Genomic DNA, 24,124 nt, shown 5'->3' with positions numbered 1-24,124 from the left:
ATATTTGGACTATTAGTTTTTATATAATTAAATACTACAGAAAATCCCTATAGAAAATGCCCGATTTTTGCTATCCGGTTGGGTTTTGGCATGTCCGGTGGTTTTGGCACCAACTCTGTGGAGCAGAGTTGGGGAACAGACAGGAACTGTCAGCCTCACCAACGGGTACATTCCGAGTCCTTTTCCTTCCTTCCAGTTTCTCCCTCTTTTCTTCGTTCTCGAGTCCAACATCCGAAATATCAACCATCATCCACCAATAGCTGCAACAAACCCCAACCTGTCCGAGACAGACACCAGCAGCAATCAAGATCGTTATTTGCATTACATCAACCAGCTCTTCCATCGTAGGTTTCCATCCCACAATTTCACCTCCCTTCCACTCCATCAGAAACCGTGCTAACCTGGACCTTTCTCCAGAAGATCCAAAGTCCCCACCCACCTTCATCACCCGACATAAGCAGAACAAAACAAATCAGCAAACCACCGAGACAATACCCGCAGTCATGCCCGTCATCATCCAAACCATGATACCCTCATCACCAGCCCCGGCACCAGCTTCCACCTCCACAGGTGACCCCAACGAAGTCACTGTCATTATCTGGACGATGGCCGGCACAATCTGGTTTATTGTAGCGGTCCTCTATTTTGGGACACAGTTGGGACGGATCTCGCTCGGGGAACCCGATGAGAGAAGACAGCCGATGGTGGCGCCGCGCACAAAATTCATCGGCCGCATTATCCTGGCCGTGCTTACCGCGCTGCTTTGGCCTCTTCGTCTGCTGTGGGAATTTATGGATATAATTGTGAAGGAGTGGTGCATCCCCGGGTGGAAGTGGTGCGCCGATGTGTGCACGTGCGACACGTGCTGCTTCAAGAACTGTTGGGATACGTACGAGATACTTGCTCGGGAGCCGGGGGATAACTGTGACACCGTCGGCGTGGGAAGCCAGACGGCACAGACCGAAGGCTTTATGATGAGGGATCAACCGCAGACCGAATGCGTTGTGAACAATCAGCCTACAACCACGGGATCTATGGAGGTGCCGCCTACCTATCAACAGGCTACAAAGCCGATTGAGCTGCCTACTTACAAAGAGACCACGATGCATACGGGAAACTAACGTGGAAAGGGTTAAAGAGGACAAGCGAACAGATTGGATACTAATACTCCGATAGCGAGTCGAGGGACAAAAGATCTTGTAACGTCACTTGACTCACTTGAGGCATATGCAGGCTGTATTCGGACAGGAGATGGTCCTGACGGCGGATGAGCGTTTGGTTTGGCTTTTATAGTGTATCACTGCAAACATTCTATCATTTCTATAGCTTGGAAGACAGGTTATTCGTCAAAAGAATCTCCGAGTTACGACGACCGAGACCCTGTCTGCCTGTGACCAAAACTTGTAGCAAAGTAGAGGGCGGAGATGCAGCCTCGAGAACCGTGCAGGTGGCCCCGACTGCCCAGATAGCTGGGAGCACTCGAGAGACTCCTCATCGACGTCATCCTGACAACCTCAACTATTTATCCATCCTCCCCAGTCGAATTCCAAGTGTCCGTCATGAGCATGCCAGTACTCGACAAGAACCAGGCCCAAAATGCATACAACACACCTCACTACAATGGCGATGCAGTACCAAGCTGCGTTGCAGGAATTGCAAAAGGCGGCCTACGATATGTCCCAACGCAGAACGAGGACGGAAGAGCTCGTTCGACTCGAAGATTCGGTCGGGCGGAAAGCGGCCAAGGACATTCTGAGCCCCGACTCAACACCAGCCTTCGATACGGCCGCTGCCGACGGATTCGCAATGGTATCCTCAGCCACCATCAACGCCTCGCCCACGAACCCGATCTACTTTCGCGTGGCAGGAACGATCATGCCAGGCGACAAACCACCACCCACGCCGCCCTGTAGGGGACCCGACGGTGTTCTCCAATGCTACGAAATCATGGTCGGCGCCAGATTTCCCGACACGGCCACCGAACACTTGATACATATGGACGCATGCGCTTGGGGAACAGACGTCCGCGAAGTCTCACTGGCAGAAGTACCAAAGGCGGATCCGCAATTAGGCAACAGGTTCATCATGCTTACCAAGCCGGTTACTCACAATGCCAACCGCCGGAGGGCCGGAGCAGATATCGGGAAGGGAGACAGGCTGATAAGGGCGGGAATGAAGATACGGTCCAGCCATGTGTTGCCGCTGGCGTCGGTCGGGATCAGGGAGGTCGCTGTTGAGCCGCTGATTCGGGTTGGGGTGTGGTCAACTGGCAGAGAAATCGTGCGGAGCGATGTCAACGGAACGATTGCAACCAAGAGGACCGACACCGGGTATACATATGATGCTGATGGGCCTTACCTGATGGCAGCTTTGAAGGAATATGGAGCAGAGCCGCATTTTCTGGGCTTGCTGCCTAGCGACGATCCGGCGGCACTGGAAAAGGCACTACGCGAGACGATGGCGACGGACAAGTTCGATATTCTGGTCACGACAGGGTCAGCCACGCCAGGCAGGTCGGGCTTTGTCAGATCCGTGGTCGAGAAGCTGGGAGGACAACTCCACTTCCACGGGGTGGCCATGCGACCGGGAGCCACAGCCATGTTTGCGTCGCTCGAATCGAACGCACCCAACAATGGACTTGTATCCTTCTTTGGGCTTCCGGGAGACCCTTGTGCGATGGCGGCTTGTTTCCGGTTCTTGATCGTGCCGTACCTCCAGTTTGTCCGAGGAGAGAAGCTGGACGAGCTGCTTCTGACGACGTTGGAACTGCGATGTTCGACGAGGCTGGAATCGGAACCGAACATGGACGCGGGAGCACCGGTCGAGGCATCGATGGGTAACGACTGCGGACCGCTTTGTCTGGACTGTTTCCGACACGGACGGGTGACGGCGAGCGAAGATGGGCGACATAAGGTGGTTCGCATGACCAAGGACCAAGGCCCGGGCAAGATGTATCCGTTCATCGATGCCAACTGCTGGATCCATCTGCCGCATGGCCAGGAGATTGTGCAGGGGGCAATGGTGCCATGTTTATCGCTGTCGGCGTGTCGGGAGGAGAAATGGCAATAGCCGTGTTGGGCTGTCAATCCGTTAGTACATGCGCTGCAATTGCTGGAGTTCGGGATCAGCATTCATGGATCTTTACGTCCCTTTTGTCTTGGTGTTTGTTGTCACTTTGTGAACATCCCGTCATGGTGGGAGAAAGAGGCCTGCAGAAAATGGAAGTCGCACAGTGGAATTGGTGCCCAACGCTAGCGAAATCCGCATTTTGAAATTGTTAGTGTCTGTAACCACTGATTCTTCCTGCTGTTAGGGCTCCTCGCTGTATGCGTGCTAAAAGAGTGCTAACGAAGCGCGTTATCAACAGCCTTGGCAGTGTATGAGTACTTAGGTACGTACCGCACTAACTCTTACACATCACAATTGCCGTTTTGGTAAATGAAACTTCTCCATCGGCGGCCGGGCATCAAAGGAAGACTGGCAATCGGGATCAAGCCAGAAGCTGTTTTATGTTCCAACGCGGCAGACACTTCACCCAGTGACTCTGACGAGTATCAACCATCTTTACTGAATCACTAAGGAGGATTCTTCAAAGTCTCAAATTGAGATATGAATGGGGTTAGCAAACTCTTGTCTCCTTCGCCCCCTGTCGAAACCATCAGCTGGAAAATGACCTGCTAGATCCGGAGGACAATGCTACATCGCCGAGTTGAGTATTTTGAACTTGACTGGAGTCCATCAGAGTGGAAATTGAGGGAGGAAGTTGAAGCTACCGAAAATCTCCTTCCCCATCTCCTCCTCAGTCATGTTATTTCCTTCCCCCTCCCACGCAAGGGGCCACCTCTACATGGTCCGCAGCTGGCCTCTTGCAACAACAGTAATGCAAGAGCTTACCATTAAGGGTGGATTCGCCCGTTTTTCCTCAAAGTCGAGCTTCTTCCGACTGTCATCCCACGGACATGAACACCGCATAAAACCCTCTGAACTCCCGATTTGATACAGAAGATCCATCTGCTCGACGCTGAATCACCACACAAACATTCGCTAAACAGTATTTAACTGTCTTCACACCATTGTACCACTCTTTCGCTTCCCTCATCTTGCCATATCCATACGAATCATCATCACCAGCAGTCTTAAAGAGTAGCATCTACACCACTGTTCTTAACTGCTTACCTCTGGCTTATGGCCACAGCCTCCATCAAAACGAACTCCCGTGGAAATCGACCACCATGGCACTCCAACAGACATCCAAAGTACCATGGACTCTAGAAAGCCTTCCCGTGGAAACGCTACTTCAGATCGCCGAGTCCTGTCACTCCTTCGCTGACCTGGCAAGCCTAGCCAGGACCAACAGGTGGTTTTACCGAGTCTTGAACCCCTTGCTCTACAAGCTGGATGTACGCAGTGGAAGCCCGTGTGCCTTGTTCTGGGCCTGCCAGGTCGGTAGCTTGGAAACGCTCAAGTTAGTTCATAAAGCCGGGGCGGCACTCAACCAGGCCTGGGCATCCAAGGAGCCGCTCCGAGATCTTCCGCCCAACCCTTACCGCCATAGCCCGGATTTCTACCAGAAAGTTGCACTCCGATTGACAGACCCTGCGGACGACAAAGACAACAGTGATGAGGCAACCAATAATGGCTGGCCTGAGATCCCTGACGTCGTCCCAGGGGACTTCACCAACGAATGGGACCAAAACCCGCCTGACCAAGCGCCCGAGGAGCCGGTCGAAGAGGAGCAAAACGACGAAGAAAGCGACACAGAATGGGTGGTGGACGAAGGTCCATGGGAAGAGCCCTACGAACTTGAAGAAGCCCCTAACTCCGAAGAAGACCATCTTTGGCCCAAAGATAAGGACGAAGCCGGACAGCCGCTCCTCAAGACGGCCTCCCAAGACTCTAGATACACCTGGCGCAATGACTTCTTCCACCTGAAAATCGAGCTCGAAAGAACCGATAACCCGGACTTCGCCGGGGAGAACCCCCTTAGCCGAGACCCGCGACTCCACCCACTGTTCTGGTGGCATCCCATTGACCTCGCTGTCTATTTTGGGCGCAAGGAAATCATTCGGTATTTGGTAGCGAACGGAGTCAGAGTCCAACATGGAATGTCGCGTGGGCTTTGCCGCCAAAAAGACATTTCCTTTGCGTCTCCCGACCAAGGGTGCGACCGCGACACGCTTCTCCTCGTCATGCCAGAGCGACCAGACCATGCGGATTTCAAATACCTTGTCCACGCTCTCCTCGGGCTGGTCGCGTGCAAGGAGCCTGATGAGGGCCGGGATATGGAAGATTTTTTGCGGGAAGTTCACGGCTGGAATGCGATGCAGATGCGTCTTGCTGGGCTAATCGCTTGGGCGGCGTGATTAATTTTGAGAACCCGGAGGGGCGACGGCTGTTGTTTGATTTTACCCAAGAATATGCCCAGCGAATTCACCGACGACAAAACTGTAGGTGTTCCTGTCCATCAGCCGTCTGGTAATGGTGTCCGTGCATAAAGCGATGCTAACAAGCTCTTCTCTACAGTGGTAATTATCGGCACATCGTCAGTGTCCTCCATTTCGTGCTGGTATGTTTCTCTGGCTTGCTGTGCTCTGGGGATCACAGTCAGGGCAGGTTGACAACTTGGGCAGGCGTCTACATTTTTCTTTCCCTCGATGGGTCAGCGTGTGTTTTACGGAATGGTGTCAACGAAACTGCCGGTAACATATCGAGTCATGTCTCAGGGGTTGGATGGTTCTCGTCATGGTTCTCAACAATGGGGTTGTTTTGGAATAGCATCAAGTACGTACCTAGAGGTAAAGTTTGGAAAGCGCAATAAGAGCAGTCCGAGCACGTAATCAAACTCAGTCGATGCGAAAGTCCGATCCACGTCCCGTGATTATGAGTAAACGGCACTTTGCTCCCGTCCTGGTACCGTACCGGGAAGGGGGGGTTTAGCGAACAGTAGGAAAATGGTTTGAAATTTTCGAACTGTAATTTAACAGTTGGTTTTGCAACAAACGTTTACGAAGCGTTGATTAACGGTTGATATAGCCAGATATATTTCCAAATGGTTGATATAAATAAACGTTTAGGTATGGGTTAGCGTTGGGGTAACGTTTGCAAGGGGTAAATTATTAATTAATAACTAGTAGGTACTGAACCATTTATTTACTATATATTTATAGTAATAGAAGTATAATGTTTAAATTAGTAAAATGTTTATAAATGTAAATATTTAATAAAAGTTAGGGTATATAAATTTCTAATAGTATATAGTAGTAAAGCGCATACACGGACTTCGTATATAGTACACTTTATAATTTCTGGGCAGCGATATACCTTTAATTTATAAAGTTTCGACCCGATAAACTACTTACAACCGCCCGCCTACTTTATTAACTTTATTATTCCCGTCGTTTATACCTATACTATCGTCGCCCGTCCTTATATCTTATACCCTTATATATCCGTTTTCCCGTCTTTCTTTCTTCTTTTACTATACTAATAGCTGCTCTGCCCCTTAGAGGTAGTCCTCCCGTACCCCCTAGTAGTAGCGCTACTATAAATTAGGTAATATTTACCGAAGTTCTAAAGAATTTAAATATAAATATTATAATACTATATACCGCAATAATATAATATATTAATATAGAAGTAAATAAAAAAGTAAGATAGAAGTAATCTCAACGCCGTCCTCGCCGCCTTCTAACGCTTAGCCGGTCAAACTTCCTCTACCCCTCCTTCTACGCAATAATAGTAGCAACAATAGTAGCAATAATAGTAGTAATAATAAATTAGGCCGTCCGTACGTATTTACAATATAATATTTTACCATATTGCTATTCTAATTAAGAATTTATAGATATATAATAGTATTAACAGTACTAATAGTAACGTTAATATACCTAATTATATCTTCAATTTTTATAATATATAGTAGTTAATAATATAATAGGATAGAGAAGCTACCTTTACCTCTGGTTATTTTAAGCGGAAGGCTCCCGCAAAGTGTTGGCGCCTGGGCGAATAAATTCCCGACGTTATAACCGCTGCCCAAGAAATAGGAAATCTTTAGGCAGCCCACATAAATAAGGAATTACAGTTAGAGCACTTTATTTATAGAGAAATTAAAAATGCCCGTATTATTCCTATTATAAAGTTTGTTTACGGACTTAATATAGTATATTAAATCCTAATATTACTATTAGAAATATAATATATAGACTTTAATATAATTAATATTATATTCTATAAATTCCCGAATATATGTTCTAAGATATATTATAGAAGAAGTTAATTAATAACAACCGCCGCGTCTAATTCGAAATAATCTATGTAGCTCTTATAAGTTTATTACTTTATTTATTCTATTTATTATATTAATATTTTTATAAGTATAGTTAAAAAGATTTGACTATAGAGGAGACGGGTAATATAGATATTATAAATCCTTCTATCTGAATACTGGACGATATTATCCGAAAGAAGATATCGGATACTTGGAATTGGGAAAACTTCTATATTACTTATAAATATATTAAGGTCTTCCTTAATATTAAAGGTTCCCTTCGTTCTAATCGTATTTATTATCGTAATAAATATATTATTATATCCTAAGTAGATATATACTAGTAACCTATATAGAATACTAGTAGGAGCTTATCTTCCAATATATTAATTATATCTGGGGTAGTACAGAAAATCTGCTTATAAAAATAAAGTAGAAGGAAACCCTCCTTAATAATTACAAAGCCATTCCATCCTATAAGTATTTTATTACTATTAGCATTTCCTAAGCGAATTTTAAGACGAAAACGCCTATTAAGTGTAATCCTTATAAAAACGTATATTATTTATTATATCTTATATTATAAATACCTATACTAAATTATATTTAAGTATAAAAGGTATCTAGGGAATTTCTAATTGCTAAAATAACTATTATTCCCATCCCCGCCGATTCCGAAGATGAGGATGAAGAAGAGGCTTAACGGAGAGCCGAGGAAATTAAACGCCGGGCCGTAGCCTAATAGAAATTGTAAAAGAAAATGGAAAGGGCGGCGAGGAAAAAGGAGAAGAGGGCGAAGAGAAAGGCTAAGAGGGCGAAGAGAAAGGCTAAGAGGGCAAAGAAGAAAGTTAAGGAAAATATATCAGCTATTCCGACTAAGGACGAAAATTCGGAGTCCGAAGAGGAGGACGAAAATAAAGATCTATTTTACCGCCAATAAGTCAGGTTTGTATTTATATTATTTCTATCGGGCTAATATACTAAGTTTCTTTCCACAACTTCGTTTTTTCTTTTTTTTTTCCTTATTATTATTTCTATATTATTATTATTCTTATAATATTTAATTCTATTATTACTTTTTAGGAAAATAGGCGTAGCAGAATATAATAATTACTGGTGTAATGGGAATTTTACTACTGGTTTACCTAAGTATATTAATAAGTAAGTAGCGATTTACTACTAATTAATTACAATACTTCGTATATTTATATATAATTTTCTAACGATCGAAAATAAAATTCACAAATATTTTATTACCTTTTCTTACGTTTTGCACGCTTCCTAAAATTATATTTACTATATAGTCGAAGTACTCAAAGTAATCAAAGGCCGTACGTTAACTATAATTTTTAGCAAATAAATTCAAAATTGGGCAATTTTAAAATACAGCCGTACCGCGCCCGGCCAAAGCTTTTGTTAGTTATTATAGACTTAATATATATATAATGATAATAATGGACTTATACTAGATTTAGGGGCTTATATAATAATATATAAGTAGAAAAATAAAATTTATATTTTTATATATAAATACTATTTTTATAACCGGAGAAAAATTCCGGTCCTAAAGAAATGTTCGATTTGCAACAGGGATCAACCCTGAATAGAATCCGGAAGAAAACCTAGAGGAAAATCTAGACCTCGACCTTCGTAGTCGAATTCCGGCCTCAACGTCAGTCGAACGAAGTCATACGTAATTTTATTGGAAAGAACGGAACACGACGTTTCCGACCGTATAAACGGTTTCGTCATATGACGACCATATGGAGTAGAAGTGAAGAAAGAAGTCCGAGAAGACTTTTGCGTTCGGATTCGAATTCCGGACTCTACGGCTAACATATAAGAATAACCAGACTACCGTTGGAATCATCAGAAAATAACGATTCTAAAGGTACAAACGGTTTTGTCACTCGATGACTCATTGATCCAAAAAGTCTATTTGAAGAGGGCTTCCCTCGAGGAAAGAGGAAAAGAAATGTATCTTAGACACTCATCAATATCTCGACCAATCTACTACTATTCTCCACATTCTACATACCATTCTGCTCCACTTTAAACGCTCCACACAGCCGTATTAACCTTACCTTCGTACCGTATCCACTCGTCGATCGATACCTTCCAACAGCTTTAATTGAATTTTAACTATTGTGTCGCAAACCTCAACCTCAACTTTAACTTTACTATTATTATCGTCCGTCGTACTATTATTTTTCGACCCTACCATATAAGTAGATAATATTATTATAAAGCTATATTTTATATCGGTTGTTAGAAGTAATATGCGTAGGCGACCGATAATATTGCTTTATTTTATTACCCCTCCTTAATTCTTTATTACCTCTCCTCCTACCGGTTAAAATATCGTTGGGATAATAATTGTATCGGCTCGCAGCGTTCATCGCGGCGGTAATTTAAGCGGAAATACTACGAATATATAGCGAATAGCCTAATTTATTAACCTAATTAATTATCCTAAGAATTGAGTAATAGGATTTTAATTCTAATTATTTCGACTTCGATAATAGCGCCTTTCTTAACTGTACTACCGTAAATTTAATATATATTAGAGTACGACCTAGAAAAATCGTTAATTAATATATATAAGGATTTTCACGATGTTAAATTTATTGAGCGAATTCTATAATTAAATAATAATCTGGATATTAATATTTTAATTGTTCATAACGAAGATATTCTAATTATATAAGAGTTGTAGTAGCTAGCCGATTATTAATTTATACCTGATGAACCATTTAATAATAATAAGGTTTTCGATAAGGAGGACGAAAAAGTCGAACTAGTTAAGTTACTGCCGCCTATAATTATTATATTAACCCCCTGCTATCCTCTACTATTAAATTATATTTCTAATAATATTGTATATAGTATACGGTATATACCGCCCCTTCCTCCGCCTCTCCCTTTTAATAGTTAGATAAGAATTAGTAGAAGGTTATAGTATTAGTAAAGTAGAAGTATTGAAGGCGATAATTTTGAACCTTTATTATATAATAGGAAAAGTATTATATTATCCAATTTTAGTATAGTATTAGGCATATAGGCGTAGTTGAATAGTATTTCCAATATAATGTATAGTAGCTTTAAAGAAATCCTATAAAGGTATACGGTAGTAAATCAATTCTAGGAAATATACGATGTTATTTTTAAATTACTTGTAAGTATTACTACTCTAAAGAATAGGGTAAAGTAACGCTTACCCTTTATAGAAATCCGGAAAGCGCTAATCTTTATGAATATAGAGAAATTAGTAAGCGTTCGTTGTAAGTAGATCGAATATATTAGCTAGATTACGATATATGACTTTTTTTTTTTTAATATTGTATAATATATGTATTTCTTTTTATAAAATAATATAAGTATTTAATTCTATTTTAGTATGGCTATATTAATCGATAATCTAACCGAATTATAGTATTTAAGGGTATAAGTATCGTCGATTAGGATTATTTCTAGTAAATCTGTATATACCTGAAAAAGTAAAGTTATTTTCCTATTTAATATAATTGTATATACTTATTATTATTAAAAATATAAAACCTATGAAATTAGTAATAATACAAGTAAATATTATTTTGGTAAAATCGTTGAAGTATAGTGTAATTAACGTTAAGACCCTTTAACGGAAAAAAATAATATTTTAAATAGGATTGAACCGTTCGTCTAATTAATAAAAACCGTATTAAGTATATAAATATTAATTATTATAATAAAAAGCTTCCTAACTGAATAATATATCCTAAATAATAAATATATTGTTCTAGAAGATTTTATAATATTTGTATCGTCGATAAAAATATATTACCTCCAAAACTTCAAAACCTATTATAATTTTGTATTCGGTAGTTCCGTTTAATTAGACAGTAATATAGTATAATATATTATTAGATTAATTAAACTTGTAGTACGCCGAAAAGTTAACGTACTGTTATAACGTTTTATTCTGCTATATAAATACTATATAATTCGAAGGGAATTAGAAATTTAAGAATTTATACGATAAATTTTAATCGATACGCTCGTTACACGTAATATTCTGGTACGTATAATATTATTTATACTATTTACTAACGGGTTCAGTTTATATCGTACTATATCTAAATTTATTATAAGTATATACGTTTCTATTATAATATTTAAAAAGCTGGATCGTTTAAAATAGATGAATATTACGCCTATTATATTGGGCCCTATAGTTCCGATGACGAATAAGTCTAGGTGAGACTCGGGTATAGCATTCGAAAGTTTGAAAATGGTTAAATTATCGATATCCGAGAATAAGCTATTTTCGTTTTAGGGATAATTTTCGTTATTATCAGTAATTTTCCCTAATAGTAAGACAACTTTAAATTCCGTCGTCTAATAGCTAAATAGAGGTATCGATTTTATAAAGTAACCCTAACCGATAAGGGTAATTTAGAATTCGATCTTTCTAATAGCGAGAATTAATGATACTATTACGAAATTATACGTTAACGTAAGTTTTTAAGGTTAATTACGATAGTCGGAAGTAAAAGCTATAAGGGTAGATTCGAAGTAAGGGTTAATGAATTCGGCCTGGCTATTAAAGATCCCGAGTTGATATATATATTCCCGGTATTAGATATTATAAAAGCGCGCCCTCCTAATTCTATATATTCTGAATTTAGTAATTTAATTAAAATAATATATATCCTTTTTATGGACTAAATATTAATATTATCCGGCAATACTCATTATATTAGAGCCCTCTGTCGATTTCTTCGTTTAATTGGTTAGAGGAGCTTGTAATTGCTATACTACATATTATTGTATTCGCTCCGGGAAGGCGGATAATAGTTGGTAATAATCGTTTTAGTATTGCGTTTTTGGCTAGGGAATTATAGGAAGTTTAAATTTATTAAGAAGTATACTGTTGATTCTTTTATATTGGTATATAAGAAAGAAATTAATAATTATCTAAATAAATAGGTAATTGGATGCTTAGTAGATGAGGTCGATGTATTAATTAAAATATTTATTGAAAATGTTCGTACTAATATCCTAACGTTTATTGATTAATTACCGGCTAAAAATCGAGACTATTATACCTATACTAAGTAGGTAAAAAAAAGTTAATATCTTTTCTAATTGTACGTTAGCGCTATATTAAAAGTAATTAAAATAGCCGCTATAAAGCGTTGTAGTATATTCTTCGATTCGTTGGGAAATATTATTCTAATTGTAGTTAGTAGCCCGGGTTTAATAGTATTTAGCCCGACGGTTGTTAGTATTGTTATTGCTTTATAAAATGTTGAAGATATAGAGACGTTAATGATCGCCGTTGACGTTATTGGGTTTAAGTTAATTAAATCGAATAAGTATTAGCTTTTTATATTACGCCCGAACGTATATATTAATCTTTATTATCCTAATGTCGTAGATGAATACGGTCTTATTTTAATTTGTATAGTTATAGTATTTGAATTAAAATATAAGTAAATTAATTGACGTCGCCGCTGGGAATAATATTAATGCATATATATATTAAGCTTTAGAAGAAAGTAATTTACTACATTAATTATCGATTTCCGGAAAAAGATTTGTTTGCTTGGGAATTCTTTATATAAACTATTCGATTCTTCTTCCTTAATAGATTCGATAACGAGACCGACTTCGCCAATTAAATTAAGGTTTTATAATAGGCCGTTCCGTTGCTATTTTTATCAATTCTTGCAAGCACGAAATAATTGCTTGGTATTGCCGCCGATTGGGACGAGATATTTGCCGCTACCGTTATTGCTAAACCATCGCTATATTTTAAACCCTTCGATGCTCTTCAATATAATAATATTAATATAATTATTCGATTAAATTAGGAAGCTATTCGTGCAGTACACCTCCCAATTAAATAAATGAAAATAAATACTTAGTTCTGATAATAATTAATAAATGTATATAAAGACGATTATAATCGAGTATTGACTATCTTAATAAAGGGTTTATAGTAATTAAAGTAGTAGAAAAAGGTATTGTAGAATAATACGTAAGTTTTAAAATATTTTTTTTTATGCGAAATTACCTTAGCTAAATTGTATTTTCCTAAATATATATATACCTTCTCTACGTGGTTAATACGCTTTATAGAATATAAATACCGTTTTACTATACGGTGTACTAACGCTTTCGATTATATACTATACTATAAGGTAGTACTTTTATTATATAAGGATATTTTCCCTAGCTTTGGGTATATATTGGAATATATATTCTACTTACTATTGACAAATCTGCCCCTATATAAGTTAGTATACTAACCTTTTCCGTAGGTTTAATTAAGAAAACCAGTAAGCGTATTACTAAGGAAAGGGGCGAATTTATCGAATTTGAGTATACTGATATTAGCGGTAACGTTGGCTTGATTAAGGCACGCCTAGAGTAGATCTTTACGTATAAAGTAATTTACGGTATGTATAAAAGAAATTAAAAATACTAATAAATAATTTTAATTTATTATATATTTATAAGTATAGAATAATTTAGGGTTTTCTTAATTATTTCGTCCGTTAAGCTAGTATATAATGGCTTCGTTAACCCTTTTACCAGCCTACTAATTTATGATATCGAAGATAGCCTTATAGTCGGGCTTTCTAGAATAATTATAACGGATATATATATAATACTATTTATACAGCAAGCTGACGGCGAATAGGTATATAATGAAGATAGCAAAGATTTCCTTTACGTCGACTAGTATTTTAGTTTTATATAAGTTTCCTAAGTCTAAAGGTATTAGTTATTTTTATAATACCGTTTTATTAATTTAATTATTTTCGTAAGTAATACCTATAATGTATAATTTTAGCAGTGTAGCGAAATATTAGTGTAGCCTATATGTATTGCCTAGCGTGGCGCTGGCGATTGAATTACTTAGTATGTGCATTGGGTTCGTATAGGAAGTGCGCTAGCTAACCGGGTGTAAGGTAGGGCGGCGGGTGGTGGGTTAGGGTTATATAGGGTACCGACTAGAATCTGGACCCGATCCGGGCTCTCTCAGGCCTAGATTTTAAGCTTACAATATATAAACGTTTACTTTGGCCGAATATTCATTAAATATTTAATGAACGGTTGATGTACTATAAATGTTTAATAATTTTAACGTTTAGTAGGGTTCCAACGCTTGGCAGGGAAAACGTTTGCCTGGATAAACGCTTAGATGCATTTAAACGTTTATTTCGGTAAATGTTGAAAAAATTTCGAACAGCCACTAAAACATTTGAAAAAATCCCAACGTTTACGACCCCCCAACAATCAATTGACAGTCAATTTGCTGTTCGCTAGACCCCCGCCTTCCCGGTACAGGTAAGTATCGGTTGGCAATATGCGACTTCCTGCCGTTGGCATGGCGTTTCTGTTTGCCCAGAACGACCTGCGAGGCGCACCTTCCTTCAGTCTTGTACGTTCCATATGCGCCGAAAATCTTCCAAGTGGAGATTGTTCCTTCCCCTTGTGCCAGAATACGTAACTTGGGCCTCGTGCCCTAACCAGTTTGTGGCCGGCTGCAGTACCTCCTGTTTCGCCGCTCACACACAATTCCCTTTCTTTTCTGACCGTCCGACGAGTCCCAATTTCTCCAGGGGAACATCCAGCATTCCACTCCACTACCAACTTGGGTTGATGCCCTTTCTCTACCTCTATTGTGAGACCGAAGAGACACCATCTCTACGCGACGATATTGCCATCCTTTGTTTTCCGGTTCACATTCTACCCACAGCCTCACGCTCCATCGGAGTCTATGGAAATCGGCCAAAACCCAGACCACCACTAAACACAACATGGAGAACCTCCCACTCGAAATGATCTACGAGATCCCGCGCCATCTCGGGTCGTTCCAAGAACTCGCGTCACTCGTCAGGGTCAGCCGGCGCTTTTACGACATCCTCAACCCAGTCCTCTACAAGCTCGATTGCAAGACCGGCTCACCCACAGCGCTCTTTTGGGCAGCTATGATTGGAAACCTGCGAACTCTTGAGCTCTCCCATGCTGCGGGTGCCAACCTGGAACAAGCGTGGACCTCTCGTCGGCCTTTGTTGAAGAATGCCGACTCTGACCTTCGAACAGCCAACAAACTTGACAAAACCCGGAGCGCCCGCTTGAAGCAAATTTGGCGGAAGCTATGTCAGCACAAACCAGAAACTTACACTCAATTATTCGAACCAGAGCATACCAAGGCTTGGAAGAGCATCATGAAGCGCTTCGGGCCTCTGAGATTAAGGGACATCGACGGCGATGGCGAGGCTGGGTACGATGGGGAAAGCAGCTGGGATGATTATGAGACTTACGCCGATTACAATCACTGGCATGACTACGAGAAGTATGTTGAGTACGAGCCTGAGGACTACAGCGACCACCATGAGCCAAAAACAGCATCGTGAGACTCATCTTACACCTTTCTCGACAACATCCGAGAACCCACTTTCTGAGAACCAGGTAAACGCCCAAGATATTTTTGGCATGCCTTGGACCTCGGCACTGTCTTCAACCACAGCACTATCATTTGCTATCTTCTGAACAACGGGGTTAGCGTGATGAAGTCAAGCTCCGTCGGCCTTTGTCCATTTCGTACGTGTACTGAGGGAGGGTTAAGTGCATTGTCCGGTCCTCGTCACACGTCACATCACCCTCTTATGTTGGCTGTATGCACTAGTAATCTTGACATTCAGAGGTTCTTGTTGGATAAAATGGGCTTGGGCAACACTCAGCCCGGAGGGAGTAAAGATGTACCGCGACATGACCGGTTGGATCCATTACCAGCCGGAAGAATACTACGAAACGATGGGTTGGGTATATGTCAAGCCAACCGCTTGTTTCGTGTATTGGCAATATGAGACTTGGTGGGATGAAGTGAGTTTATTACGCCCTCTTGAAGCTTGCAAACTTCCGACTGACAAGAGCATACTTCAAGGAATGACGCCTTCCACAGACAGCCAAATAGCATCGTATTTGACAGTAGATGACAATTGCCGTGTACTACCCACAGCTTCAACATCCGACGATGAGATTCAAGATGTTGGCGTGCACTGCCTACAGTCAGAAAACTGCGACACATCGACCACAGGGTGTTGAACTCGAATCTTCAGGGCTGTAATCTTACCTGGGCGTAATGGGGGTTATACGTGGTGCAAGTACCTGTCACACAAGCTGTTGGCCCGGTATAGCCGTTACCGCCACTTCGTGTTACGAATGTTAGCTAGACATCACCAAGGGAACGAAGGAATGGAATGAAACAAAAAACGAGGCATACACCTACCACTGCCCCCACAAAGTCTGCCCACCTGCCGCAGCCGTCGTCGTCACGGCCGCCTTTGTGGTTGACGTGATCTTGGTGGTAGTAAGAATGGTTTTCACCGAGCTCGTCACTCCGACCGTGCTGGTGCTAGAGCTTTTTGTTGGTGAACTTGACACCGATGGCAAGGACCCCCCTTGACCACCCTGTCCCCAAGAGAAGCATCCAGTATTGCAGTTTAGTTGGAAAAAAGCCATCACAGTGCTCTCCTGATTCTGAATGCCATGGCTCACACCAGCCGCACTGAAAGCCTCAAACCTCCTCTCCGTCCTATAGTCGTACTTTGTCCACCCATTGACGGGAGTATTGGCCGTGGCTTTCGTCGGCATCTCACTCAGCCCCAACACAGAAGTCCACTGCTTCATCTGCTCCCCAAAGTTGACATAATCCACCGTCTCGTCTACCGGCCCATAGAACGTCTGGAACTTGGGCCTCCACCCGTTGTAACCCGGATACGCCGCCTCGACAATGGCCTTCTACTCAGCGCCCGTATGGATAACCCGTCTCTTAGCACAATCATGACTCCACCAACCATACACCCCCGAGTTATTCCCCGGATAAGCATAGCACTCAAACGGCACACCAGCAAAGGCGCTTCCAGCAGCAAACACATCCGGATACGCCCCCACCAACAGATTCGTCATCATCCCGCCGCTCGACACGCCCGTGACAAAAACCCGGGACGCATCAGCGTTATACTTCTTGATAGTCCAGCGGACCATGCTAACGATACCCAGGGAATCACCGCCCCCATCGTGCGTCAAGCCTTCCTTGGAAGACAAGTCCCAGCACTGATCGGCCGCGTTGGGCGAGTTCGGGTAGATGACGATGTACCCATGCGTGTGTGTTGGCCCAGGTGGCGGCGTACAGAGAGCCCGCGTAGGCGGCTTGCGCGGTGCCATGGCACCAGTGCGGGTTGACGAGGATGGCGGGCTTGGAGACGAGGGTGTCGGGGACGTAGATGTAGAAGCCGACGTTGGTTGGGTTGGGACCAAACTCGGTTGTTACTTGCTGGAGGGAGGCGGCGGTGGTGAGGGAGGCAAGTCCCAGGAGGAGGGAGGCCCAGCTGGTGCATGGACTTTATTTTTGGCCTGGTTGGCCTGGGGGATAGAGAGAAAAGGAGGGTGGTGTTGGGAAGGGGAGAGGGTGGCCGAGGAGGAGGAGGATATTCGAGTAGGAAGGGTACAAGAATTATACTCATGTTGTTAAAGTCATGCGGTCCAGATTTGAGGTCGTTGACGGTTCGGGGGTTTGGCGACCGGCCCGCAAAAACGGCGCCAGTGCTCGGAGCATGGCCGTTCGATGCCCCGTTTTGGATCCATCCCGGGCCCGGCCCCGGCCTGGGCCGAAAGATCAACGACCTTCCGTGGTGTTCACAACGGGGAGCCCATGAGAGTTTGGTGTTCGGTCCATCCAACTCCCATTTTTCTCCGTCTGGCATTAAATATTTCAAGACTGAACGACGGGAAAAGAACAATGCGATTGGCTTTGTTTGAACGCCGTTTGCAATTGACGACAGCGGGTGCAGCCCCTAGAAGTGTCCTATGCTTCCCTAGGCAAAGAATTGGCCCACGATGGCACCGTTATATATCACGACATGGTAAAACCAAGCCCACATTATCAAGAGAAGCCATGAAGGACAACAAAGCCGAACATGGTTGAAATGTTGATGGGTTTGGTCGTTGATGCCAAGAATGACGTTCGTGAGAATTGGTGGTGGGGTTTGACAGGCCTGGCCCGTGCACAATGCGGGGATGATGTGCATTTTCCTCCTCCGCCACAACATCATTCTCCAAATTCAGGCATCGCCCTTTGCAACTGTTTTCGACTTCTCTCTTGACCGCGACTCCTTTCGGACAGCAGAACATCAATACCACGGAATCAAACCGTCAGTGTCCGCAATGCCTCTCTCTACCTTTGGGCCCCTCGTCGTCCCTCCGACCCAATATCGAGGACCTCTCCGAGCCCGTCTTACGCGTCCCCATCACATGTCAGCCACGATAATCAACAACCAGCTACAACCAATGCGAGCGAACCAATGAGATTACCAGCTTCTCAGTTTGTCGAACGTTGCTTCGTCGACGATCAGATGCCAAGAATGCCTCGGCTAGCGCCAGTCCGGGCGCCAGTTCCCATCGAAAACGTCAACACCACATCTTCCCGATTCTTGCCCTGGCGATAGCTTCCTGATCCTCAGATCAAACGAGCCAGTACCTGACGTAACCATGCCGCCGACCGGCAACCCGTTCAATTTCGCACGAGTTACTCTGCTCGCGCTCGTCGAGGTGCTTATCGTCAACAAAACCAGTTACCGCCATGTGCTCCCCCTCTCTACCACCTCGCTTGTCCTGGCGATCCTGGCAGTAAACTATGTCTTCTTTCTCGCCTGGAAGCTGTATCTATACCCCGTCTACTTCCACCCTCTTTCAAAGTTTCCAGCGCCAAAGGTCGTCAGCCTCTGGAGAGTATTGGCTCGCTTTCGGGGAAATGCTCCGCCTGGCCAATTACTCCTCGAACTCGTAGAGCGTACTCCCAACGATGGCATCATCGTTCTACAAGGGGAATTTGGCACTTCCATGCTGATCACCAAGCCCGCACCACTTGCGGACATACTCGTCCATCACCCGTACGACTTCGCCAAGTACGACGCGATTCGGAATTTTCTGCGTCCAATTCTAGGCGATGGCCTGGTTGTTGTCGAAGGCGAGCAACACAGATTCCTCCGCAAGAATACCCAGCCGGCATTCAAGTTTGGTCATATCAAAGAGCTCTACCCAACAATGTGGAGCAAGGCAATCGAGTTGAACAATATTTTGAAGGAGGAGCTCAGGGTACTAGAGAGGAAGGGCAATGACACGAGGATCGAGATCAATGCCTGGGCGGGCAAAGTCACCCTGGACATTATTGGCATTGCTGCCTTTGGTCGTGACTTTCACGTACTCGAAAGGCCCGATCACCCTCTGGTCAAGAATTATGCCGACCTGCTAGAGCCAGGGCCAGCAAAGTTCGCCTACTTCTTCCTGACCCTGATATTCTCTCGAAAGTTTGTCGACCTGTTCCCATGGGAAGTTTCTAGGAGATTCAACCGGACGACAACCGACATCAGGAGGATATGTGCCCAACTTGTTCGCGAAAAGAAAGCAACGATTGAGAAGCTTGGAGACGACCAATTCGATATCCTGTCCCTGCTTATCAAGAGCAACAACTTTTCCGAGGCCGAGTTGGTCGATCAGCTTCTAACCTTCCTGGCAGCTGGGTGAGTCGCTTCAATAGTTTCCACGCATGGCTTTCCACTGACAAATTACAGCCACGAAACGACTTCTTCCGCCTTTACCTGGGCTACCTATAAACTCGCTCAGGACCGCGAAATGCAATCCACTCTTCGATCCGAACTTCGACGAGCCTTGCCCGACTTTCCCAACTTTGCGCCTGGTCAGGACATTGCCAGTATCCTCGAACATCTCCCATATCTCAATGGTGTCATGAACGAGACCCTCCGTCTCTACCCCACGGTGCCTATGACTGTCCGCACAGCGGTCTGCGACACGACCGTATTAGGCCATCCGATAAAGAAGGGCACAGAGATCATGATGTCGCCTTGGATTATCAATCGATATTCCGACAATTGGGGTAGCGCATCAACAGAGTTTGTACCGGAAAGATGGATCGATCAAGAGGGCACGCACATCGGAGAGGAATGGTTGGACCAACTGACGCTAAAGCCTAACAACACCGGCGGAGTAACGAGCAACTATGCCCAGATGACATTCCTCCATGGTCCAAGAAGCTGCATTGGTCAAGGATTCGCAAAGGCTGAGCTTCGATGCTTGCTTGCCGCATTCGTTCTCGCCTTTGAGTGGGAGCTTGGGATGGACGAAAAAGACATCATGCCTGATGGCGTCATCACAATCAAGCCAAACAATGGGATGTACTTGAAGTTACGGCCCCTTGACGGGGTCCAAAGGGTTGATTATGCTTTGGTATCCAAGAACTAATATTTATATCCCACTGCAGCACTTGATGCCAATCTTTCTCCCCTTAGCCGGCTGCTGCTTTGGCGCCACGACTTTCACTATGTCATTCTCGAGTGTGGCCTCAATATCAAACTCCTGCAATGGCCCTGGGAAAGCAAACTAATATCCATATCCCACTTCCATCACTTGATCTCAATCTTTTTCCCCTTGGACGGCAGCTGCTTCGGCGCCACGACTTTAAGTATGCCCTTCTCGAGCGACGCGTCAATATCAAGCTCCGCCAATGGCCCTGGGAAAGAAAACTCGCGCGCAAAATCCCCAACCTGACGTTCCCGCAAGAAGAAACGAACCGGCGCGTCCTCTTTCGGCTTCCCACCCTTCTTCCCTCCCGTCTCGGTGCTGCCTTCGCCTTCGGCCTTCTCCTTTCCCTTATCCTCCTTCTTGCCACCTTCTTCCTCCTCATAGTCCCGGTGAACTCGCCCATAGATCAAAAGCGTGTTCGGCTCCGTCAGCTCGATATGGATATCCTCCCTGTCAGCACCGGGTACCTCGCCGTACAGCTCGTAGGCATTTTTGGTCTCGCGAATGTCGAAGCGCGGATTGAGACCCCGACCCTTACGACCCCAACGGCCGCCGCCGCCGTGTTGGATGCGACGGGGATGAGACTCCTCGCCTGAGGCTTCGCGGTTGTAAGCGTCGAAGTCATCGAGGAGCCGGAAGAGGGTGGTGAAGTTTGGGTCCTGGGAAGCGAAATCGGAGGGGAAGGTGAAGACCATCTTGGCGTTTGCTGGGCTTTTGCTGGGCTTTTGCTGGGCTTTTGCTGGGCTTTTGCTGGATGTTTAAGTCAGGTTGATGAGGGCTTCAGCTCAGTTGGAACACCGATGGATATGAACAAATTTTTCGGCTGGTTGATGGCTGTGATGTTTGGTGGAAGTTGGTACTGTCTAAGAGCACGTTCGTTTCGCTGATTTTATGCCATCCGGTGGTAGTCGAGGACGGAGAACACGACCGGGACTTGGAGCCACCCTTGCCCATATTAAAGTGCCTCTCAGCTTTGACCTTGGACGTTGTTCAGGTGATGTGCGAAACGCCTGCGCTTTGGTCGCCAGCGAAGCGGATCCTGATGTCAACAGGACGTCATGTCAGCAATCAGATACCGCAGTCTCGTGTAGGGACACGGAGCATTGTACCGACGTGACGACGCCCTTCTTACGTGATGGCACTGGATACGATATTCCCCAGACCAATGATGCTGGCGGCGAAGGGCCCTCAGGCAGCTTCTTCTGGGATAGATGTTCTGGGCCACGCGACTGAACTCTCCACGACCAGCGAGGAACCATGACCCACCGGTTCGTCTCTAGTGTTCGGGCGGTGTTCAAGCGTAAGGCATCTGCGAAACGCCTCAGCAACCTGCAACTGAACACGAAGCTGGTAACAGGGTCGACCATACAAAGACTGTTACAACACCATGAAGGCGCACGTCATGAAGCAAACCATCTGATGGTTGTCAGGGTGACATCTGGAGCGTTGTGGGAGTTGTTCACAGTCTGAGCTGAACGTAAATAACAAGGCCTGCATCCTGTTGGACTTTGTCTTGTTTCCTTCCAAACCCACGAAAGCCATTCTTTTTGTCAATCTCGAACCAACGTCGCAACTCTCACAGTCCTTTATCCAACAACCACAACACTCACTTTGTCTTAACAGAAAGACACACAAACCACAAGCTACATCGGCATCAAAACAGTATCGTTACCATCAACAATCACTACTTCCAAAGGAACCTACATTCACATTTACCAGCGCCTCGCTGGAAACCACAACGCCAAAATGACGTTCACTCTCACTACTAGCATCCTCTCCCTCCTAACCCTCTTCATCAGCCTCATCTCAGCCGCTCCAATGATGGGCGGTGGCTTCGGTGGTTTTGGGCGCGCCGCCATCGGCGGTTTTGGGCGCGCTGCCATCGGCGGTTTCGGGCGCGCTGCCATCGGTCCCTACGGCTACGGCATGGGCTTCAACCGCGCCTTCAACAACTTCGCTGCCTACCCCTACGGCTACGGCATGGGCTTCAACCAATTCAACGCGTTCCCCTACGGCATGGGCTTCAACCGCGTGAACAGTGTCGGCGACCCCCCCTGCGACGAATGCTACGAGAACAGCATCAAGGACATCCCCGTCTACGTCAACAACATGCCGCCTATGCCCCCGCCCAGCCCAGCTCCCGTCATCTACAACGAGATCCCCGCTCCCATGCCGAGCCCGCCTCCCGTGGTCGTCAACGATATAATGGCTCCTCCTCCTCAGGCTCCTCCTACCATTATGAATAATCTTGTTCCTAACCCGGAACCTAACCTCCCACCTACTGTTATGAACAACGTCCCGCCCCCTCCTCCCAAGCCTATGCCCCCTATGGTTGTCAACAATAACGTCGCGGATTGCGAATGTGATGAATGCGGCTGCGAAGGCGGTAATGCCGAGTTCGTTCAGCAGGATGTCGAGTATGTTGAGCAACCGGCGGTCGCGTATATGCCGCTTGGCACTACCAGCATCGTGGAGGATGTTAATAACGACTTTGCTGAGGATGGTGTAGTCTATGGTGGGCAGAGTATTGTTTATCCTTAGGTGAGTCGCCTTGCCCTGAGCCGGAGTTTGATGTTCTGGAGTGGTGTGCTAACGGTAGATGACCTAGGGATCGAAGGACACTCGTTTTTTTAAAAAGGAGGAGGCGCCTTGTAGCTGGGACTGCTGGGCAGAACTTGGGCCTTCAAGGTCCAACAAGGGAGAAGAAGGAGAAGAATTACCTGCTATCTACAGCATTTTGAATGGTCTCGCTTCGTTTGAAGACCATCCCCCACTGTCATTTAAACAACTCAAAGATTTCCTTGTAATGTCAACTCATTATGCCAAACCCTTCTTTCAACAGCCGTGGAGCCGTGGTAGTGACGAGAAGCCGAATTTTCGGTTTTTGTGGCTTTGTGTGTCGTGTCCCTTGAGTCGTCGTCGACTTTGAGAAACTGTCCCGCATGCTGTGTGACTACTTCCAGGTGCAGTATCAAACCTCCCATGACCCTTGACGCTCCGGGATTCTTTAGCACATATGTACATACCTACTGATCATGGCCGGCTCCCAGAATCCAATGCGAGATGTTGTGCTTGATACCAAGCATGTTTGGACATGCCCTCCACGTGTTGTAGATGCCCTGTTTTCCTGCGCTGTCGGCTTGGCAGGGTCTCGCGAGGGGTTGTCCTTGACACCATGACCGGCATCACCATCGATAACTTTTACACTTTTCCAGGTATGTACGTGCCGAAAATCCTTTTCTCGCCAGGCCATTATCCCCCTGTGCTAATCTTCATCATGTAGGTACTTTATATAGAACCCTTTTGCGTCTCGTCTCGCTCGCTCCCGGACCGAAGCACGCACGGCACATGGTGTTGTGGCTCTGTCGTCGACAAAAAAGCAGATGGCTGGAGGAGGTCCATAGTGGGTCAGCCAACCGCCCAAAATGATTCGATCCCCGTTGTAACGGCCCGCTATCAACAAGGGCGCCAAAACTT

General features: G+C 44.6%; 8 protein-coding genes across 8 annotated transcripts; 6 read left to right on the top strand and 2 right to left on the bottom strand.

Moving 5' to 3' along the window:
- The first annotated feature begins 170 nt into the window (after positions 1-170).
- B0H65DRAFT_461190 (uncharacterized protein) lies at positions 171-1,353 on the top strand. Its single transcript, XM_062826586.1, has 2 exons — positions 171-344; positions 421-1,353. Exon 2 carries the CDS (start codon positions 504-506, stop codon positions 1,119-1,121), a length of 618 nt encoding a protein of 205 aa, XP_062682795.1. The 5' UTR covers positions 171-344; positions 421-503; the 3' UTR covers positions 1,122-1,353.
- A 235-nt stretch (positions 1,354-1,588) lies between these two features.
- B0H65DRAFT_538404 (MoeA, N-terminal and linker domain-containing protein) lies at positions 1,589-3,184 on the top strand. Its single transcript, XM_062829090.1, has one exon. It carries the CDS (start codon positions 1,597-1,599, stop codon positions 3,067-3,069), a length of 1,473 nt encoding a protein of 490 aa, XP_062682794.1. The 5' UTR covers positions 1,589-1,596; the 3' UTR covers positions 3,070-3,184.
- Positions 3,185-4,232: 1,048 nt separating this feature from the next.
- B0H65DRAFT_570827 (uncharacterized protein) lies at positions 4,233-5,538 on the top strand (the record flags this gene model as incomplete). Its single annotated transcript, XM_062830464.1, has 2 exons — positions 4,233-4,256; positions 4,302-5,538. The coding sequence occupies 2 exons, from the start codon at positions 4,233-4,235 to the stop codon at positions 5,361-5,363; spliced, it is 1,086 nt and encodes a 361-aa protein (XP_062682793.1). The 3' UTR covers positions 5,364-5,538.
- A 9,564-nt stretch (positions 5,539-15,102) lies between these two features.
- B0H65DRAFT_412343 (uncharacterized protein) lies at positions 15,103-15,336 on the top strand (the record flags this gene model as incomplete). Its single annotated transcript, XM_062823845.1, has 1 exon — positions 15,103-15,336. A coding segment is annotated over one exon (234 nt), but the record flags the coding sequence as incomplete, so codon positions are not given.
- Positions 15,337-16,467: 1,131 nt separating this feature from the next.
- Positions 16,468-18,191, bottom strand: B0H65DRAFT_547523 (Alpha/Beta hydrolase protein; the record flags this gene model as incomplete). Its single annotated transcript, XM_062829525.1, has 6 exons — positions 16,468-16,476; positions 16,557-16,682; positions 16,826-17,068; positions 17,132-17,362; positions 17,427-17,658; positions 18,187-18,191. The coding sequence occupies 6 exons, from the start codon at positions 18,189-18,191 to the stop codon at positions 16,468-16,470; spliced, it is 846 nt and encodes a 281-aa protein (XP_062682791.1).
- Positions 18,192-18,536: 345 nt separating this feature from the next.
- Positions 18,537-20,668, top strand: B0H65DRAFT_153586 (cytochrome P450). The gene is made up of 2 exons (XM_062821114.1): positions 18,537-19,848; positions 19,900-20,668. Exons 1-2 carry the CDS (start codon positions 18,818-18,820, stop codon positions 20,585-20,587), a joined length of 1,719 nt encoding a protein of 572 aa, XP_062682790.1. The 5' UTR covers positions 18,537-18,817; the 3' UTR covers positions 20,588-20,668.
- B0H65DRAFT_153587 (HSP20-like chaperone) lies at positions 20,669-21,440 on the bottom strand. The gene has a single exon (XM_062821115.1). It carries the CDS (start codon positions 21,340-21,342, stop codon positions 20,749-20,751), a length of 594 nt encoding a protein of 197 aa, XP_062682789.1. The 5' UTR covers positions 21,343-21,440; the 3' UTR covers positions 20,669-20,748.
- A 697-nt stretch (positions 21,441-22,137) lies between these two features.
- B0H65DRAFT_153738 (uncharacterized protein) lies at positions 22,138-23,642 on the top strand. The gene is made up of 2 exons (XM_062821117.1): positions 22,138-23,188; positions 23,256-23,642. The coding sequence occupies exon 1, from the start codon at positions 22,394-22,396 to the stop codon at positions 23,186-23,188; it is 795 nt and encodes a 264-aa protein (XP_062682788.1). The 5' UTR covers positions 22,138-22,393; the 3' UTR covers positions 23,256-23,642.
- Positions 23,643-24,124: the final 482 nt, after the last annotated feature.

The sequence above is a fragment of the Neurospora tetraspora genome, assembly GCF_033439725.1.
Source record: "Neurospora tetraspora strain CBS 560.94 chromosome Unknown B0H65scaffold_3, whole genome shotgun sequence".
In the NCBI taxonomy this organism is placed as follows: domain Eukaryota; kingdom Fungi; phylum Ascomycota; class Sordariomycetes; order Sordariales; family Sordariaceae; genus Neurospora; species Neurospora tetraspora.
This window is presented reverse-complemented; position numbering and strand designations above follow the sequence as displayed.

Bases quoted from the DNA above. Each gene is read 5' to 3' on its own strand.
- B0H65DRAFT_461190 (XM_062826586.1), top strand. From the start codon at position 504: ATGCCCGTCATCATCCAAACCATGATACCCTCATCACCAGCCCCGGCA.
- B0H65DRAFT_538404 (XM_062829090.1), top strand. From the start codon at position 1,597: ATGCATACAACACACCTCACTACAATGGCGATGCAGTACCAAGCTGCG.
- B0H65DRAFT_153586 (XM_062821114.1), top strand. From the start codon at position 18,818: ATGCCGCCGACCGGCAACCCGTTCAATTTCGCACGAGTTACTCTGCTC. The intron at 19,849-19,899 runs GTGAGTCGCTTC...GACAAATTACAG, and splicing joins CTAACCTTCCTGGCAGCTGG to CCACGAAACGACTTCTTCCG.
- B0H65DRAFT_153587 (XM_062821115.1), bottom strand. From the start codon at position 21,342: ATGGTCTTCACCTTCCCCTCCGATTTCGCTTCCCAGGACCCAAACTTC.
- B0H65DRAFT_153738 (XM_062821117.1), top strand. From the start codon at position 22,394: ATGACGTTCACTCTCACTACTAGCATCCTCTCCCTCCTAACCCTCTTC.